The 20,349-nt window shown below is 38.7% G+C and overlaps 1 protein-coding gene across 2 annotated transcripts in view; it reads left to right on the top strand.

Annotated features, from left to right (window-relative positions):
• LOC311285925 (MSL complex subunit 3-like) overlaps window positions 1–20,349 on the top strand; it is a 256,522-nt gene that overhangs the window by 112,293 nt on the left and 123,880 nt on the right. For both annotated transcript variants that reach the window (XM_084401803.1, XM_084401804.1), the window contains exon 8: window positions 6,442–6,600. In XM_084401803.1, coding sequence (XP_084257929.1) covers window positions 6,442–6,600 — 159 coding nt within the window. The remainder of the gene's footprint in view (window positions 1–6,441; window positions 6,601–20,349) is intronic.

Genomic DNA, 20,349 nt, shown 5'->3' with positions numbered 1-20,349 from the left:
CATTTATGGTCAGTCTAATCTTAAGGCCTTGGCGGTGGTAAATTGTGAATATCTTGATTTTTAACTGAAGGGTGTGTCCGTGGCGGCCTGACAAATTCTGATGTTTCGCCATGAAAGAGGAAGCTGTTGTAACTGAACGCATCTACTTGACAATATTCAGCTAGTCATAGCGCCACCTGCTGGCAACAGGAAATGACATGCTTTACACTAGTGGTGTCAACAATAATCGATTCGGCGATGCATCGCAATGCGGGGCATGCACGATTCAGCATCGATGCGGCAAAGTGCCATAATCGATTATGTCACTGTTTTAGGGGTGTAACGGTACGCGTATTCGTACTAAACCGTTCGGTACAAGGCACGCATTTTCAAACCGAACGGTTATTTCAAATGTAAGCGCGTCGCGAGCGCGCTCATAATGTAGACGCTGGCGCGACCACAACATCAAATGGCAAACGCAATGTAAGCGGAACGAAACTGAGCTACTCGTGACGGACTGTTTATCAGTTTGGACCAACGCAGCGCGAGCCGATCTTATACTACACAACGCTAAGAGATCCAGTAAAGAAAGCATTTGAACTCGCCACTAAAGTAATAACATCGCTGCGAGATCTAGTGAGAAACATTCACATTTCTCCGTTATTAACGGATCAAACAGCGCTGACGTGGAAACCAGGAAGAAACATTGTGACATGAATGAACTATCCAGTGTCCACAGATCTGCAATATTCACCATGGATTTACTGTAGTAACACTAACTGCAACTTTGGAAGTTTGGCAGGAATAGTAGGCTATAATGCTTTCAAGTAACGTTATGTCGGATTTATTTCGACATTATGAATAACATTGCTGCCCTCAAATGTTAATCTGAACTAAAATAAACATTTGTTTATAAGCACAAAATATTACATTTAATTTTTTCCAAGGAGCTGTTTTGTTTTATATGCTCCTAAGAAGAGTCCATTATAGCTCCATCATTGCTCAAAGAAAAAAAAAAAAGTCATACTTTATGATGTTAGTTCTAATAAAAAAAGATTTTTTTCCCTGAAAGCAGTGATTTATGCTTTCTTTTTCAGGTTTGAAAATGTCTTATCCAATACCCTGTACCATTCAATTTTATTTTATTTAATGACATTTATGTCAAAGATACAGGAGAGTGATAATACACACATAGCAGCCAATAAAATCTGTTGTTCAATATCTGACTGCTTGTATTGCCTCATGACTGATGAAAATTTTGCCTTGTTGTGTGCAGTAGAATTTTGATGCATCGCAATGCATCGTAGAATCGAATTGAATCGAATCGTTACCTGGTAAATCGTAATCGAATTGAATCGTGAGGGCAGTGCCAATGCACACCCCTACTTTACACTGTAATTCACTCCCAGAAACATATTTAAATATGCCATGAAGTACCAAACATGATAGAAACATGTTAAATCATGCAACACTTGGCTAAGTGCTCATTTATGCGATTAACGCCATGAAACAGGAAGTTGTTGTAACTCAGGCATACAATGTCCAATCTGCCCCAAACTTCACATGTTTGATAAGAGTCCTGTCCTGAAGACATCTACATGCCAATATTCAGTTATAGTAATAGCGCCACCTGCTGGTAGCAGGAAGTGTGGCAAATACAAATGACTTTGACATAGTCCTCCTATATTTACATACTGCTCACCATGCTCTGTTTTCCTAAAGCTGCTGAGTGGCGGTGGCCCTTTTCATCGCTGCTTGCAGCTTTAATTAGGGCCCGAGCACCGATGGTGAGAGGACCCTGTTGGATCTGCTCCGTTTATTAGGGCCCAAGCCCTGAAAGGGAAATCCCTATTGTTAAGGATAAACAATCCCTATTGTTAAGGATTATTTATTAGGGCCCAAGCCCTGAAAGGAATTTGCCTGAATATTCAAGCCCTGAATATTCAGTTGGATTTTGGAATTTGAAATAATACTCCTAGGGAATTAATCGGATCGAAACTTGGTCAGCATGAACTCAAGACATTGAGGATGCTAAATTGTGGACAGATTGTTGATATCTCGAACGGTTTATGGCGAGAAAAGAGAAACAGGAAGTGTGTTATAATTTCTGCATACATTAACTGATCTTGATGAAACTTCAGCTGTGTGTTGTAAGAGGCCGATCACATGGATGTGACTATTGTGAATCAAAGTTATAGTGCCACCAACTGGCAGCTGGAAGTGTGTCACTTTCAAAATGCTTCGAAATCACCCTCAAATTTTTACCTGATTTGCTTAAAACTTTATCTGTATAATGTAAACACATGGCAGATGTAGACCTATGAAAGGATTATTGAGATCTTTAATACTGTTGCCATGGCAACATATTCAACTTTAATATTCTTTTTGGATGCTTTTGAGACTCTTAGCATGCTTGAAATTGCATGAGGGGCTCAGTGGAGCGGCTCACTAGCGCCACCTTTCGACAAACTCGGTACGTATATTGTTCTCATCAAGCCGGACAACTTTCTAATTTACAGTCATTAGCTCTGACTAACAGGAAGTCAGATATTTTGGTCTGAATGTGGATTTGTGTGAAAAATCAGCTTCTGAATTTTTACCCACTCTTCTTAGGTGGTTTATTTTATTCTCGCCAAAATTTTTCAACATTATAAATACATTAAAGATGCTAAATTGTGAATGGATATTGAATATCTCAAACGGTTTTGCTATGGTGAGGGATTAAATTAGTCAGAAAAGGAAGCAGGAAACGTCTCATATATTTGAAATATTTAATTAGACACCATTTTTTTTCTATATAAAATTATACAAATATTACAACCAAACCCATTTTATGTATAAGTTAAAACAGGCAGAATAGATCTATTTGGTAAAAAAAAAAAAAGCCTGCATTTATGTGATCAAAAATACAGAAAAAAACTGTAATATTGTAACGGTCACCAGCTGGAGTGCCCTTGAGAACCACCAGAGGGCACTCCACACCAGACTATCATGTTCACTCACAGACTACATCTCCCATCATTCTCTGCCTGGACTCATCAGCACTCATTATCACATTCACCTGTATCTCATTATCTTGTTTAGTTCACTCCATATAGCCTGGTTCACCCCATCACTCACTGCAAAGTTTTGTATGTTGTTGCACTGCACTTCTGAGCGTTTTCCCTGGTTTTCATGTCGCTTGGTTTTTTGGATTTCTTGCCTGTTCTGTGGATTACTCTTGTGCCTCTGACCCCTGCCTGTTTTGTTTTGTTTGTTTGTTTTGTTTGTTTGGTTGGACTGCCTTCCTGTGCTTGACCCTCTGCTTGTGTTGGATTATGATTCTGGATAACCCTTTTAATAAACTGCATTTGGATCCTCTACCTTCGTGTCTCGGAGCAGTTTGTAACAGAAAACTTCGCCAACATGGATTCAGCAGTGAGAACTATGCGTCTCAGCCAAGGTGACCACCCTATTGAGAAGTATGTGGAGGAATTTTGTGAGCTCTGCCATGGGGTGGACTTTAATGAGGGTGTCTTAAAGGTGTTTAATGAGGGTGTCTTATTGACATCGCCCTTCGGATAAGTGGCGTGTTCTTTACTGTGGGCGTTGTGGATGAGGGGTCCCACAATCTCACAGCATCCTCTCAGCCTGAGCTTTTTCACGTCAGCCCTGCCAGGCCTGCGCTCCACGTCATGCATGCCAAGTCTGAGTCTGTTCACGTCATGCCTGCCAAGTCTGAGTCTCTTCACATCATACCTGCCAAGTCTGAGTCTCTTCACGTCATGCCTGCCAAGTCTGAATCTCTTCACGTCATGCCTGTCAAGTCTGAGTCTCTTCATGCCACGTCTGCCGCCGAGCCAGTGTCTCCGGACAAGATGGCCGCCGCCGAGCCAGTGTCTCAGTACAAGATGGCAGCCGCCGAGCCAGTGTCTCCGGACAAGATGGCCGCCGCCGAGCCAGTGTCTCCGGACAAGATGTCCACCTCCGAGCCAGTGTCTCCGGACAAGATGGCCGCCGACACGCCTGAACCTGAGCCCTCAGCAGAGATGGCCACCAACACGCCTGAACCTGAGCCCTCAGCAGAGATGGCCACTGACATGTCTGTTCCTGAGCCGGTGTCTGTTCCTGAGCCGGTGTCTGTTCCTGAGCCGGTGTCTGTTCCTGAGCCGGTGTCTGTTCCTGAGCCGGTGTCTGTTCCTGAGCCGGTGTCTGTTCCTGAGCCGGTGTCTGTTCCTGAGCCGGTGTCTGTTCCTGCTCATAATCCCATAGCCGCCCCCAAGGAAATTTTTGGGGGGGGGGCAGGAGGTTCCTTGATAGGACCATGGAGGCTGCGCCTCCCGGACTATTTTAGAGCGTCTCGAAGCCGCTCCTTTGAGGGGGGGCTATGTAACGGTCACCAGCTGGAGTGCCCTTGAGAACCACCAGAGGGCACTCCACACCAGACTATCATGTTCACTCACAGACTACATCTCCCATAATTCACTGCCTGGACTCATCAGCACTCATTATCACATTCACCTGTATCTTATTATCTTGTTTAGTTCACCCCATGTAGCCTGGTTCACCCCATCACTCACTGCGAAGTTTTGTATGTTGTTGCACTGCACTTCTGAGCGTTTTCCCTGGTTTTCATGTCTCTTGGTTTTTTGGATTTCTTGCCTATTCTGTGGATTACTCTTGTGCCTCAGACCCCTGCCTGTTTTGTTTTGTTTGTTTGGTTGTTTGGTTGGACTGCCTTCCTGTGCTTGACCCTCTGCTTGTGTTGGATTACGATTCTGGATAACCCTTTTAATAAACTGCATTTGGATCCTCTACCTTCGTGTCTCGGAGCAGTTTGTAACAAATATTGTGTATTACAATTTAAAATAATGGTTTTCTATTTTAATATACTTCAAAATATTATTTATTTCTGTGATGCAAAGCTGAATTTTCATCAGCCATTACTCCAATCTTCAGTGTCACATGACCCTTCAGAAATCATTCTAATATGCTGATTTATTATCAATGTTGGAAACTGCTGTGCTGCTTAATATTTTTTTATAACCTGTGATACTTTTCTCAGGATTCTTTGATGAATAAATTAAGTAATGGCTGATGAAAATTCAGCTTTGCATTACAGAAATAAATTACATTTTACAGTACATTCAAATAGAAAACCATTATTTAAAACTTTAATAATATTTTAATAATAAACTTTTATATTTTATGTATTTTTGATCAAATAAATGCAGGCTTGATGAGCTTAAGAAACTTCATTCAAAAACATTAATTCAATAGTAATGCTGGGGTCCAAACTTTTGACCGGTTCTGTATTTAGCATCTGAGCAGAAATATGCGAGCAAAAGCTTCAATGATGTGGCACTAAGCTATTTTAGAGTAAACACTTCATAATCTGTACAAAACAGGCCAAATAAATCTTGTCTAAACATTCATATTACGTCTATGACATTTTATGTACTGTATTTGTTATATTATAGAGCCTATAAATGTTCATTTTACATAAACAGAGAACATTTGTTGTCGATTTGACTTGCATTATTTAAAACCTGACGTCAACGTTTCTTTAGACATGTCACATGTTTGTGTGACAAGAATAACATTTTTTAAGTTACAGTTAATTTTCTGATGAGTATCAGAATCGACTTCATTGAGAGAGAGATGGCAGATCACGCATCATGTTTGTTTTCTTTATTTTGCAAAAAGCACAACATTTTGTTTTTATTGTGTGTACACAAATAAAAGTAGACACTTAACAGTTTTGAATGATGTACAACACCTATCTGTATTACCAAAATCGATGGAGTATTTTGAGTCTCTTTCGCACTGATAACAAACCAGCCGACCACCTGGGGTTTAACAGATACACCTCACGCTTTTATTTCATTGTTTGTAATTTAGTTTTTTCAGTATTGTTTTTAATTTGATTTTTAACAGTTAGCCTCGTACATTCAGTTTAACAACATAAAGTTAAAGAAGGTAACTTTTATCATTCAACTGAACTGTACACGTTTAAACACTTACCTTAAGTTATCTGTTCATGCATTAAATTGCATGGCCTTGAAAGAGAGCATGCAGCTTACTAACGTATTTACTTTGACTCCTCAGGTAATGTCAATGGTATGACCCATTTCAGATGTGACCAAAATTACAACAACAGTGGCTGCATATAAATATATTTTAATTGTTTGTTCAAAATTATTGCTAGGGACAATTCAGTAGTCGTTGGATATTGTTAGGGAAATGTTCCTAGCGTGGGGAACATTCTATTGCAATTGCAGATGCTATTCACGTCGTGACAAACCCCCTCACCCATGACTGTTTTCACGATACAGTACGGCTTCTCATTCTATCTAGATGCACACATTTGTCTTTCTAACCTCTTATGTGAAGAGATGCCATGTGATACAAGTCTACATGAAATTTTACAGAAATTGCTCAGATCTTGAAGCTAAGTGGGCTTTCTTTGTTCTTCCATTACAGTGAGGATCTCTGTAAAGAAATGGTGGATGGTTTGAGGATCACATTCGACTTTACCCTTCCACTGATCCTACTGTACCCAAACGAACAAGCTCAGTTCAAAAAAATCAGCTCCTCCAAGTTCTTCCAGCCAATTACTGACAGCGCAGCCTGCACTAGTAGGTAAGAGAGTTAACTTTTAGTAAAATGTACCAAAGACATCAGTTTGTTTTTAAATGTCTTAATTTAGTTTAGTTCCAAATTGAATGTACAAATTTTGTGTACACATATGTACACATAAATGTACAATATGTAATGTGTACATTTTTTACTTTTTTTTATGGTTCACAAATATTTTATCAAATTAAAGGAAATTAAAATGCTATGGTTAAAAAAAAAAAAAAAAAACTTGATGCAAATAAAGTAATGCAAAAATCACAGTACAGCAGAGGTTTTCAAAATCCTGATCCTGTGAATCCACCACTCCGCACATGTTATATGTATATTATTTAACACCTGATTCAGATCATCAGCTCATTAGGTGAATAGGTGAGAGTTCAATTAACTGTGAAGTGTGTCAGATAAAAAAACATACAAAATGTGCCAAGTGCTGGGTCCCCAGGATCAGGATTGAAAACCAGTGTTGTACAGGATCTTGGATTTGACTCATTTATACTATGATCTGGGGTTGACATGATTCCAGATCTTCAGTAGTTAATACAAATATCTTGTCACCTTAGTTATGTTTCACTGTACAGTAAAGGATGGCAACTAGCAACAAAGGGGGGGGGGGGGGGTGAATTCATGTAATGAATTCCATTCATTATGCTAAGCTAAGCTAGCACCGACCCTGTCAAACTAAAACAATGCATGCACTGAGACAAAAATGCATTTGCCCACCTATCTAAATGTAGGAAAGAAAGTGAATAAGCCCTATTTCAAAAAACGGTGGAGTGTTCCTTTAACATTGCTAAGAAAATTCTGATCTGAGAAGCACATTTTGAGATTCTTTAGATGTCAGTAGATTGCAATTGTTGAACCAGCTGAGCATCTTTAGTCTGAAAATGTTCTCTTTCCATTGCTAATTTATTTTTCGAGTAATTGTAACCTTTTTTTATATTGTTTTTTCTTACTGGAAGAATAGATGATTTGACCCTATAAGAATGCTTTCATAGCCTTCCAAATTATCCCTGAAGAAGCTGAGTTCCAGTTTGTAATCATAAAGTGGTCTATATTTTTATTTATGAAGCTCAATGCTTCAGAGCTGTTCAATAAATGGTTCTAAATTGCCAATGCTTACAATTCGGCAATTCCGCCGCGCAGCGCCACGTCTTTTAAATTCGAACACATTATTCTCTTTGAGAGTACACACACCGGCGGTGCCTTTCCCAGCGCCGCCCAGCAACGGCTCAGGACCGTGTTCAAAATCCTGCCGCGCCATTAAAACATAGTTTTATATTAAATTTACATTTATGTGTCTCAAATCGTAGTTAATGTATATACGGACTTCACCCTGTGCTGCAATATACATTTAGTTTTATATTTATTTACAGAAATCAGAAAATTGCTGATGTTATCGGATTTTCAGGTGAGAGTTGTCCTAGACGTGGCGCGGCGCTGAGCTGCGCGTCCGGTGTGCGACCCCCTTTAAGGGGCATGATCTGACAATATTCTTGGTAAATAGTCACTGTAACGCAGTTTGTTGTTATGGGAAGGAGGAGGCGGAACCGGCGAACATTTAAAGACTTTAATAAATAAATAAATAAACAAAATGAAAGTAAAGACGGCAGCCCCTCACGGACGACTGCCACCACACATAATCAAACAAAACATAAAATAAAAACAGTCCAGGCCTGGTCCTCTCTCGTCCTTCACGATCGTCGCTCCTACTTTTATGCCTCTGCTCCTCCATGAGAGATACGAGACCGGTGCGTCGCTCAGGTGTCGCTCATCATCAATCACGTCACTGGCTTGATATTTTTATATATATATATATATATATAAAAATATCAAGCCAGTGACGTGATTGATGATGAGCGATGAATGAATGAATGAATGAATGAATGAATAAATAAATAAATAAATAAATATATATATATATATATATATACAGTGCTATGCATAAGTGAATACACCCATGCTAAAGTTGACTAAAAAGAGGAATAAAAAATCATATTTTGGAAATTGAACTTAATGCCTTAATTTACAAAATTAGGAAAAATCCAACCTTTAAGGACACCAATTTTCTTTGTGAATGAATAATGTATAGTTAATAAATAAATAAATTCCCATAGAGGCAGGCAGATTTTTTTTTTTAAGTATTTTTTTTTTTTTTTTTTTTTTAGGATACTATGCATCCTGATAAAGTTCCCTTGGCCTTTGGAATTAAAATAGCCCCACATCATCACATAGCCTTCACCATACCTAGAGATTGGCATGGTTTTATTTCAGTTAGCCTAAAAGCTAGTTTGATTTGCATTGAGAGATGATCTTATGGAAAGTACCCCATGCCAATCTCTAGGTATGGTGAAGGCTATGTGATGATGTGGGGCTATTTTAATTCCAAAGGCCAAGGGAACTTTATCAGGATGCATAGTATCCTAAATTTTTTTTTTTTTAAATACTTAAAAATAAAAATCTGCCTGCCTCTATGGGAATTTAACATAGGGGTGTACTCACTTATGCACCATGTATTTTAAGGAAGAACATTTATTTATTTACGATACATTATTCATTCACAAAGAAAATTGGTGTCCTTAAAGGTCGGATTTTTCCAAATTTTTTAAATTAAGGCATTAAGTTCAATTTCCAAAATATGATTTTTTATTCCTCTTTTTAGTCAACTTTAGCATGGGTGTATTCACTTATGCATTGCACTGTATATATATATATATATTTTTTTTTTTTATTCATTTATTCATTTATCGCTCATCATCAATCACGTCACTGGCTTGATATTTTTATTTATTTATATATATAGTTATTTATTTATTTTCAATGGAAAAAAATATTAAAAAAAAATAACTAGGGAATCACTAAACCGAGAGAATTATTGTGATTTTATGATACACTCAAAATATTCTACAACAAATCCTTTAAATTGAATGATATTCAGAACAGAACAAGAATAAAAAAATAACTATAAACAAGCCAAAACAAAATATTTTACAGCAAAAGTGAAAATAAGCGGTGTTGGGCTCATGTAACTCTCTCATTAGTCCGTATTTTACTTTAGGTTAGCGATTTACATTTACATTTACATTTATTCTTTTAGCTGACGCTTTTATCCAAAGCGACTTACAATTGCTATATATGTCAGAGGTCGCACGCCTCTGGAGCAACTAGGGGTTAAGTGTCTTGCTCAGGGACACATTGGTGTCTCACAGTGGATTCGAACCCGGGTCTCTCACACCAAAGGCATGTGTCTTATCCATTGCGCCACACCACCCCTTATAAAAGATTTAAAAGATTTAAAAGACCCCAGCGGTGTCACATGTCGATTAACCGGTGGGAAAATAATTCCACAGTCACATCCCTAATATATTTATATATAAATACAATAGGCCTACCTGAAATAGAATTTTACTTGCCCGACCAGACGAGTAGCCTGATTAGAACGTCAATGACAAAAAAAATAACTTGGGAATCACTAAAACGAGAGATTATTCAGATTTTATTACATTCATTTTAAGTTGCAATCGATAGTTGATAATAAATGTATTACTGATCAATGGTCAAGTCAAGTCATCTTCATTTATATAGCGCTTTTAACAATGTAGATTGTTCCAAAGCAGCTTTACATTGATAATAGGAAATTAAAGTAAAGTGTTTTGGCTTTATAGCAGCTCTAGAATAAAGTTATTGTCCAGCTAAAGTTAGTTTGATTGGTTCACTTCCGTCGCAACGATCATCAGTTATTAACTTAGGGGCCGCTAACATGACACCGTTTTAACAGAAAACTCTTAAGTTCTTTCTGCGCAAACTTCAAAAACGTGAACCAGTGAGAACGCCGATGGCGTGCAAATGCATATTACGAGTTCAGTCTATAGGTATGTGCGTTTGCATATACACTCACCTAAAGGATTATTAGGAACACCATACTAATATTGTGTTTGACCCCCTTTCGCCTTCAGAACTGCCTTAATTCTACGTGGCACTGATTCAACAAGGTGCTGAAAGCATTCTTTAGAAATGTTGGCCCATATTGATAGGATAGCATCTTGCAGTTGATGGAGATTTGTGGGATGCACATCCAGGGTACGAAGCTCCCGTTCCACCACATCCCAAAGATGCTCTATTGGGTTGAGATCTGGTGACTGTGGGGGCCATTTTAGTACAGTGAACTCATTGTCATGTTCAAGAAACCAATTTGAAATGATTCGAGCTTTGTGACATGGTGCATTATCCTGCTGGAAGTAGCCATCAGAGGATGGGTACATGGTAGTCATAAAGGAATGGACATGGTCAGAAACAATGCTCAGGTAGGCCGTGGCATTTAAACGATGCCCAATTGGCACTAAGGGGCCTAAAGTGTGCCAAGAAAACATCCCCCACACCATTACACCACCACCACCAGCCTGCACAGTGGTAACAAGGCATGATGGATCCATGTTCTTATTCTGTTTACGCCAAATTCTGACTCTACCATCTGAATGTCTCAACAGAAATCGAGACTCATCAGACCAGGCAACATTTTTCCAGTCTTCAACTGTCCAATTTTGGTGAGCTCATGCAAATTGTAGCCTCTTTTTCCTATTTGTAGTGGAGATGAGTGGTACCCGGTGGGGTCTTCTGCTGTTGTAGCCCATCCGCCTCAAGGTTGTGCGTGTTGTGGCTTCACAAATGCTTTGCTGCATACCTCGGTTGTAACGAGTGGTTATTTCAGTCAAAGTTGCTCTTCTATCAGCTTGAATAAGTCGGCCCATTCTCCTCTGACCTCTAGCATCAACAAGGCATTTTCGCCCACAGGACTGCCGCATACTGGATGTTTTTCCCTTTTCACACCATTCTTTGTAAACCCTAGAAATGGTTGTGCATGAAAATCCCAGTAACTGAGCAGATTGTGAAATACTCAGACCGGCCCGTCTGGCACCAACAACCATGCCATGCTCAAAATTGCTTAAATCACCTTTCTTTCCCATTCTGACATTCAGTTAGGAGTTCAGGAGATTGTCTTGACCAGGACCACACCCCTAAATGCATTGAAGCAACTGCCATGTGATTGGTTGATTAGATAATTACATTAATGAGAAATTGAACAGGTGTTCCTAATAATCCTTTAGGTGAGTGTATGTGCACAGGCGTGTAGTCCTTCCCTACAAATCAACCCTCAGCATACTACTTGTCTGGCCTTAAAATTAATAATACAGAATTTGTATCGCTTCCAGGTAGCCACGCGAACTGGAATTATCCCGCCAATGCTTTATCTGTAGATAGGTAAAGGGAGGGGAGGGAGGCCTTCACAGGGAAGAGCCTACTTGACTTTTCAGGACTGCGCTGTTGTCGCGTCCAGGCGCAGGTCCTTCATCAGATCTGGATACAGCCTGGATCCGGTGGACTGCGGTAAACCTCGGGATAAACAGAGAGACTCTTATTAGCGTAGACACCATTCTTCTAATGATGTAACGAGTACATCAGGATTTATGGGAAGTGTTCCTGGTTCCGGCTGACCTAATCTATGCAGCCTAACATTGAATTATAAAAGTCTATAATGTGTTGTGTATGCTAGGTCAAAGAGATGTGTTTATAGTCTAGCTTTGAACTCACAGAGTGTGTCTGCTTCCTGGACAATGTTAGGAAGACTGTTCCAAAGTTTTGGTGCTAAATAGGAAAAGGATCTACCGCCAGCAGTTGATTTTGATATTCTAGGTATTATCAACTGGCCGGAATTTTGAGATTGCAATAGACGTGAAGGACTATAATGCGTTAAGAGCTTGCTCAAGTACTGCGGAGCTAAACCATTTAGTGCTTTGTAAGTAATCAGCAATATTTTAACATTTATACGATGTTTAATAGGGAGCCAGTGCAGTGTTGACAGAACTGGGCTAATATGGTCATACTTCCTGGTTCTGGTAAGAACTCTGGCTGCAGCATTTTGGACCAGCTGTAATTTGTTTATTAAGCGTGCAGGGCAACCACCCATAATAGCATTACAATAATATAGCCTTGATGTCATGAACGCATGGACTAATTGTTCTGCATTTGTCAATGAGAACATATGACATCATTTAGATATATTTTTAAGATGGAAAAATGCGTTTTTACAGATACTAGACACGTGACTTTCAAATGAAAGATTGGTATCAAAGAGCACAGGCAGGTTCCTAACTGACGACGAAGACTTGACAGAGCAGCCATCAAGTGTTAGACAGTATTCTAGATTATTACGTGAGGAAGTTTTTTTGTCGAATAATTAGAATGTCTGTTTTTTTCAGAATTAAGTAGTAGGAAATTACTAGTCATCCAATTTTTTATATCACCTATATATTCCGTTAATTTAGTGAATCGGTAAGTTTCGTCAGGGCGTGCAGAAATATAGAGCTGAGTATCATCGGCATAACAGTGAAAACTAATTCCATGCTTCCTAATGATATCTCCCAAGGGTAGCATGTACAGAGTGAAAAGCAAAGGTCCTAGTACTGAGCCTTGTGGTACGCCATACTGAACTTGTGATCGATGAGACATCTCTTCATTTACTGCTACTAACTGATAACGGTCAAATAAGTATGATTTAAACCATGTTAATGCAATTCCACTAATGCCAACATAATTTTTGAGTCTATTTAAAAGAATGTTGTGGTCAATAGTATCAAATGCAGCACTAAGATCGAGTAACACTAATCGAGAGATACATCCACGATCGGATGATAAGAGCAAATCATTTGTAACTCTAATGAGAGCAGTCTCAGTACTATGGTACGGTCTAAATCCTGACTGAAAATCCTCACAGATATCATTTCTTTCTAAAAAGGAACATAGTTGTGAGGATACCGCCTTTTCTAGTATATTTGACAGAAAAGGTAGATTAGAGATCAGCCTGTAATTGACTAATTCTGTATGATCAAGTTATAATAATTAATTATTATACAAGTAATAATTCCATTATTAAGGCAGGTTTTTTCTAAAAAACTTTTTCCCAAATTTGTTTAAACTGTCTTTATATACCAATACATAATTAAAATGTAAGTACTCTGAAAAGGAGAGTATAAAAATCGAGTGTCTGTAGTCCTCTCAGAGCTGCAATAAACACAGCTACTTATTTCCATTCGGAACGAATGAAATGATTGGCTGGGCGACTGTCACTCTCCCTCGCTACCATGGCTACCACCCCTGCTGCTACAGGAGCTGCCCACATGCGCACACCCGTTTGACTCGAGGAGGGGAAGAGGCATGGAAGCTAGGAAGAATCACAATTATGGCAGAGAAAGAGCAGTCAAAATTCCCAGTACCTGCATATACAGTCAGCGAAGGCAAAAAAAGGAAGACAGTATTCGAAAAGGCAATGACCAAAAAGTCTTTGGGTAAAGCAAGAAGTCCGACAAGAGTCAATATAGTGTAGTCCTCATCAGAGCCAACAGTGCTTTCATTGTGGAAGCTCTTACATGCAAAACACCGTATATGTTATGAATCTTACACGAAATTCACCTTCATCACAGTGTAACTGATGGTAATGTGAAAACGTGTATCAATGCAACCTGTTTTTAGCTTTGCCTTATGTTACTAGATCGTTACCAAATCAAACTCAATATATTTTAAACTTTACCAGTATCGATATGCTACCTTGATAGTGAGTTCTAACAGCCATGTTAGTTGTTTATATTCATAATGATAAAGTTAGGTATTTTATTACATGTGATTCTGACATGATGTCACTACATGCACTGCGCTCCTCTCCGCTCGGCGCTGGCAAACGCGTCCTCCAGCTGAGCGGTCGGCATCGCATGTTCATGTGTTTTGGGGGCGTGGCTTTGGAAGGAGCCCAGAAGGGAGGGGGTGGGAGTGAATGGAATAAGTAGCTGTGTTTATTGCAGCCCTGAGAGGACTACAGACACTCGATTGTTATACTCTCTTTTTCAGAGTACTTACATTTTAAAATTGAGATAAACCCCGCCCCCGGAAAATGATTTATATCAAGACTATTTATATATTTATAATTTATAGATTATCAAAACGATTTATAGATTATCAAGACAGAATATGCTAATCAGTGACAAGAAGATAACTACACCTAAGCTACATAAATTCATCAACTAACCATTCAGAAACGTCCTGTTGCTTCTACATGTTGTCACTTCTTCTTGAGTCTCTCCATCATTGTCTGAATCCGATTTGAACATAAAAGGCTAAAAGTTTTTTAAATTTTCAGTGCACGTTTGTGTGAGTGCAAGCTGTTGAAGCTCGGCCCTCTGTGCCGGGAGCAGCAGCTCATTTGCATTTAGAGGAACAGACACAAAACAGTGCATTTTTGCTCACCCTCAAAAATTGACAATTTTAACATGCTATATAAAAATATCTGTGGGGTATTTTGAGCTAAAACTTCACATACACACTCTGGGGACATAAAAGACTTATTTTACATGTTGTGAAAAGGGCACCCTTTTATACCACCCCTTTAAAATCAAAATGATGCTGTCAGGATTGTTTAGTTTCATTGTCTTTTGTTTAAGTTCTAGTCATGGTTGTCTTTGTCTCTGTTTTGCCTGTGTTCTAGTTAATTAGGGCCCAAGCCCTGAAAGGGCGAAGGCCCTATTGTTTTCGGTAGGATTATTTATTAGGGCCCAAGCCCAACAACTTTCATGCTCTAAGTTTTACGTCAGCCCAAAAGGAAGTCGACTATTTAGGGTTGTTTGGAAATGCATGCTTTGGAATTTGAAACACTTCTCCTAGGAAATTCACCCGGTCGGCACCAAACTCGGTGTGCATGAAGTCAAGACATTGAGGATGAAAAATTGCCAGGGGATTTTAGATATCTCGAACGGTTTGGCCGTGGCGAGGAAACGAATTTATGGCGAATAAGGGAAACAGAAAGTGTGTTGTAACTTCAGCATACATTAACTGATCTTGATGAAACTTCAGCAGTGTGTTCGTTGTAAGAGGCCGAACGCATGGATGTGACTATTGTAAGTCAAAGTTAAAGCGCCACCAACTGGCAGCAGGAAGTTTGTCACTTTCAAAATGCTTTGAAATCACCCTCTTATTTTTACCCGATTTGCTTCAAACTTTATGTGTATAATGTAAACACACGGCAGATGTAGACCTGTGAAAGGATTATTGATATCTTAGATACTGTTGCCGTGGCAACACATCAAACTTTGATATTCTTTTCGGATGCTTTTGAGACTCTTAGCATGCTTGAAATTGTATGAAACTCGACAGACACATCACATTTATTAGCCAGTAGACATGTGTAAAGTTTCAGAAACGGGCGTGGTGAGGGGCTCAGTAGCGCCACCTTTAGTCAAAAATGGGGGCTTAGTTTTTCCTAGAGTCACAAAACTCGCTACGTATATTGTTCTCATCGAGCCGGACAACTTTCTAATTTACAGTTATTAGCTCTGACCAACAAGAAGTCAGATATTTTGGTTTGAATGTGGATTTCTTTGCAAAAAGAAAGTGCTTAAGTGGTTTATTTTATTCCCACCAAACTTTTTCAACATGATAAAAACATATTAATGATGCTAAATTGTAAACGGTTATTGAATATCTCAAACGGTTTTGCTATGGCGAGGGATTAAATTAATGTCAAAAAGGAAGCAGGAAACGTCTCATATGTTCTAAAAATTAAATTATACACCATTTATTTTTATATAAAATTATACAAATATTAGAACTAAACCCATTTTATTTTGTTTTTGCAATTCAAGAAGTATGAAAAAGTAAAAAACAGGCTATTTAATGCTATTTGGTTCAAGAAAAAAGCAAACATAGGGCTATACTGCCCTCTTGTGTCCAAAAGGATATCAAAATAGTATATAAAGCTTTTTACTAGGTAGGCCTATATTGTATTTAAATATAAATTTATTAGGTATATGACTGAGTATATTTTCCCATCGGTTAATCGACGTGTGACACGAGCGGCTGCTTTTAAATCGCTAATATAAAAGTGAAAGTAAAATACGGATGTCCGCACGGACATTGATAATGGTGCACCCACGTTGGAAAGAATGATACTTTTAAACATAACACTAAACCGCCATTAGGTGTCACCAGGCAACCGTCTTAATGAGCGAGTCATTGATTCATTCGTTCAAACGATTCGTTCGAATGACTGAGTCATTCATGATTGAGACAGATGTTTATGGATTGATCATTGAATCTTTGAGTCAACCGATTCGTTCAAAATGCTGAATCATTCAGTAATGAGAAAACAAGTTGCTGTGAGATGCGCGATGGTTCTGCTGTGATCTTTGTTTAACTATTTTTGCTGCTGAAACAGAGCAAAAACAGTCAATATTGCATCTAAAATGTAAGTGACTTAATTATAACTGTTTATTAACCTGTTGTATGAAATCAATGTCACAGTTTCAATCGTGATTGTATTCAGGAAACTGTAGCCTACTCGTCAAGTGAGGTTGCTTAACTTTATCATATGTTATAAAATATATAAAAACTCCATATTTGTAATTTTTATAGTCAGTATGTTGTTAACTGGGTTTCTTTTTTGTGTGCTGCGCTCATTTGTTTACATTTCTCCTGGAGAAGCTGCACGAGCCTCAGCAGCACAACCTTGTTACCATTGATCAGTAATACATTTATTATCAACTGTTGATTGCAACTTAAAATGAATGTAATAAAATTAGAATAATCTCTCGTTTTAGTGATTCCCAAGTAATTTTTTTTGTCATTGACGTTCTAATCAGGCTACTCTGGTCGGGCAAGCTAAATTCTCTTTCAGGTAGGCCTATTGTATTTAGGCTATATATATAAATATATTAGGGATGTGACTGTGGGAAAATTTTCCCACCGGTTAATCGACGTGTGACACCGCTGGGGGCTTTTAAATCGCTAACGTAAAGTAAAATACAGACATCTGCACAGACTTTAATAATGGTGCTGAGTAGAGCGAGAATTTTCAATGAATTCCTATGGAAGTAGGAATGAACTAAAAAACGTCCGCTCTGTTCTGCGCGTTCCTCGCCGTGGGCGCTCACAGTTATGAATGCCTGTTAAGTCATGAGCTTTTGGTTTAATTTGAAAATTAACGCCATTTCGGGGGGCGGATTGCTTGAATTTATTTTACAAAAGCACAATGTTGTGTTTTATTGCGAGTGTACATAAATATAAGTAAACACTTTGCAGTCTGAATGATGTCCTGAATGAACAAAATTACGGAGTATGTTTTTGTGTCTACTGTTAAATCACACACACATTCCAGCATTGCAAACTTGACATCGCAGCCTGTTCATTATAGCCTTAATAAAATATAATAATAAAATAGTCAACCTAACATATAAAATTACACTGCTCTGTTTAAATAGTCAGTAGTACAATTCGTACATTCACAGTAAGCACCACTCCACTATGATTTTTCCAGGCATATTTTTGCGCGTGTGAAGAGGATGATTTTTTCCGTCGATATTGGAACACGAGTGAAGTACAAAGCCTATAATAAAGAGTAGTTTAGCATCCAAATACATTGCAAATGTTGAAACATTTTGATTCTAATGAGAGGGTTACGTGAGCCCAACACTGCTTACTTTCGTTTTTATTTTTACATAAAATTTAAAGGATTTGTTGTGGAATATTTTGAGTGTATCATAAAATCAGAATAAGGTAAGTCAAGTAATATTTTCTGTATTTGTATATATATATATATATATATATATATATATATATAGCTGCGAGCAGCGATGAAGGGCCAAAGGGCTCGACAGCGCCCCCTGGAACGGGATCCGAACACTTGTCCATAAATCAAACACGCTTGCATGTAATAATATGAAACTCGGTACACATATAGATCTCATCGGGCCGAACAACTTTCGTGCTCTAAGTTTTACGCCAGCCCAACAGGAAGTTGGCTATTATGGGTTGTTTGGAAACGCATGCTGTGGAATTTAATGTACTCCTCCTAGGAAATTCATCCAATCGTCTCCAAACTCGGTCAGCATGAAGTCAAGACATTGAGGATGCTAAATTGCGGACGGATTTTTGATATCTCGAACGGTTTGGCCGTGGCGAGGAAACGAATTTATGGCGAATAAGGGAAACAGAAAGTGTTATAACTTCAGCATACATTAACTGATCTTGATGAAACTTCAGCAGTGTGTTCGTTGTAAGAGGCCGAACACATGGATGTGAATATTGTGAGTCAAAGTTAAAGCGCCACCAACTGGCAGCAGGAAGTTTGTCACTTTCAAAATGCTTTGAAATCACCCTCTTATTTTTACCCGATTTGCTTCAAACTTTATGTGTATAATGTAAACACACGGCAGATGTAGACCTGTGAAAGGATTATTGATATCTTAGATACTGTTGCCGTGGCAACGCATCAAACTTTAATATTCTTTTCGGATGCTTTTGAGACTCTTAGCATGCTTGAAATTGTATGAAACTCGACAGACACATCACATTTATTAGCCAGTAGACATGTGTAAAGTTTCAGAAACGGGCGTGGTGAGGGGCTCAGTAGCGCCACCTTTAGTCAAAAATGGGGGCTTAGTTTTTCCTAGAGTCACAAAACTCGCTACGTATATTGTTCTCATCGAGCTGGACAACTTTCTAATTTACAGTTATTAGCTCCGACCAACAGGAAGTCAGATATTTTGGTTTGAATGAGGATTTTCTGGAGAATTTTCTCTCTCTCTCTGTCTGTGTGTCGGTGTGTGTGTGGGGGATTTGTCTATTCCATTTAATCTTTGTTTTTCAAGGTTTCAGGGGCTTTTGGGGCCCTTAACGTGCTCGAAAACTCTTGAAACTTTGCACACAAGTCAGAACCTGTGGCCATCAGGGCCGGGCTGAAGGTGGTACCCGGGCGTGGCAGGGGGGCTCAACAGCGCCCCCTTGAATGGGGTCCGAAAACTTGGTCCATAGATCAAACTAGCTTGCATGAATTAATATGAAACTCAGCACACATATAGATCTCATCGGGCCAAACAACTTTCACACTCTTAAGTTATACGCCAGCCCAACAGGAAGTCAGCTATTATGGGTTGTTTGGAGAACGCTTGCTGTGGAATTTGAAACACTTCTCCTAGAGAATTAATTAAACCGCCACCAAACTCGGTGTGCATAAAGTCAAGACATTGAGGATGCTAAATTGCGGACGGATTTTTGATATCTCGAACGGTTTGGCCGTAGCGAGGAAACGAATTTATGGCGAGAAAAGAGAAACACGAAGTGGTATAACTTCTGCATACATTAACTGATCTTGATGAAACTTCAGCAGTGTGTTCATGGTAAGAGGCCGATCAGATGGTTGTAACTATTGTGAGTCAAAGTTATAGCGCCACCAACTGGTAGCAGGAAGTGTGTCACTTTCAAAATGTTTTTGACAAAAGTGGGGGGGTTAGTTTTACCCACAATTACAAAAATCAGTACGTATATTGGTCTCATCGATCCGGACAACTTTCTAATATACAGTTATTAGCTCTGACCAACAGGAAGTCAGATATTTTGGTTTGAATGTGGATTTATTTGCAAATTCAGCCTCTGCTTTTTACCCACTCCTGCTAAGTGTTTTTTTTTTTTATTCACACCAAACTTTTTCAACATGTTGAAAATACATTAAAGATGCTAAATTGTGACCGGATATTGAATATCTCAAACGGTTTTGACATGGCGAGGGATTAAAATAATGTCAAAAAAGGAATCAGAAAACATCTCATATCTTCTTAAAATTTAATTATACACCATTTATTTTTCTATAAAATTATACAAATATCAGAACTAAACCGAAACAGAACTAGTTTTGGGTTTATTCAGTTTTTTCAATTC

This window comes from Rutilus rutilus (genome assembly GCF_951802725.1).
Source record: "Rutilus rutilus genome assembly, chromosome: 2".
NCBI classification, from domain to species: domain Eukaryota; kingdom Metazoa; phylum Chordata; class Actinopteri; order Cypriniformes; family Leuciscidae; genus Rutilus; species Rutilus rutilus.
Note: the sequence above shows the minus strand (reverse complement) of the source record. Positions and strands in the feature narration are given on the sequence as shown.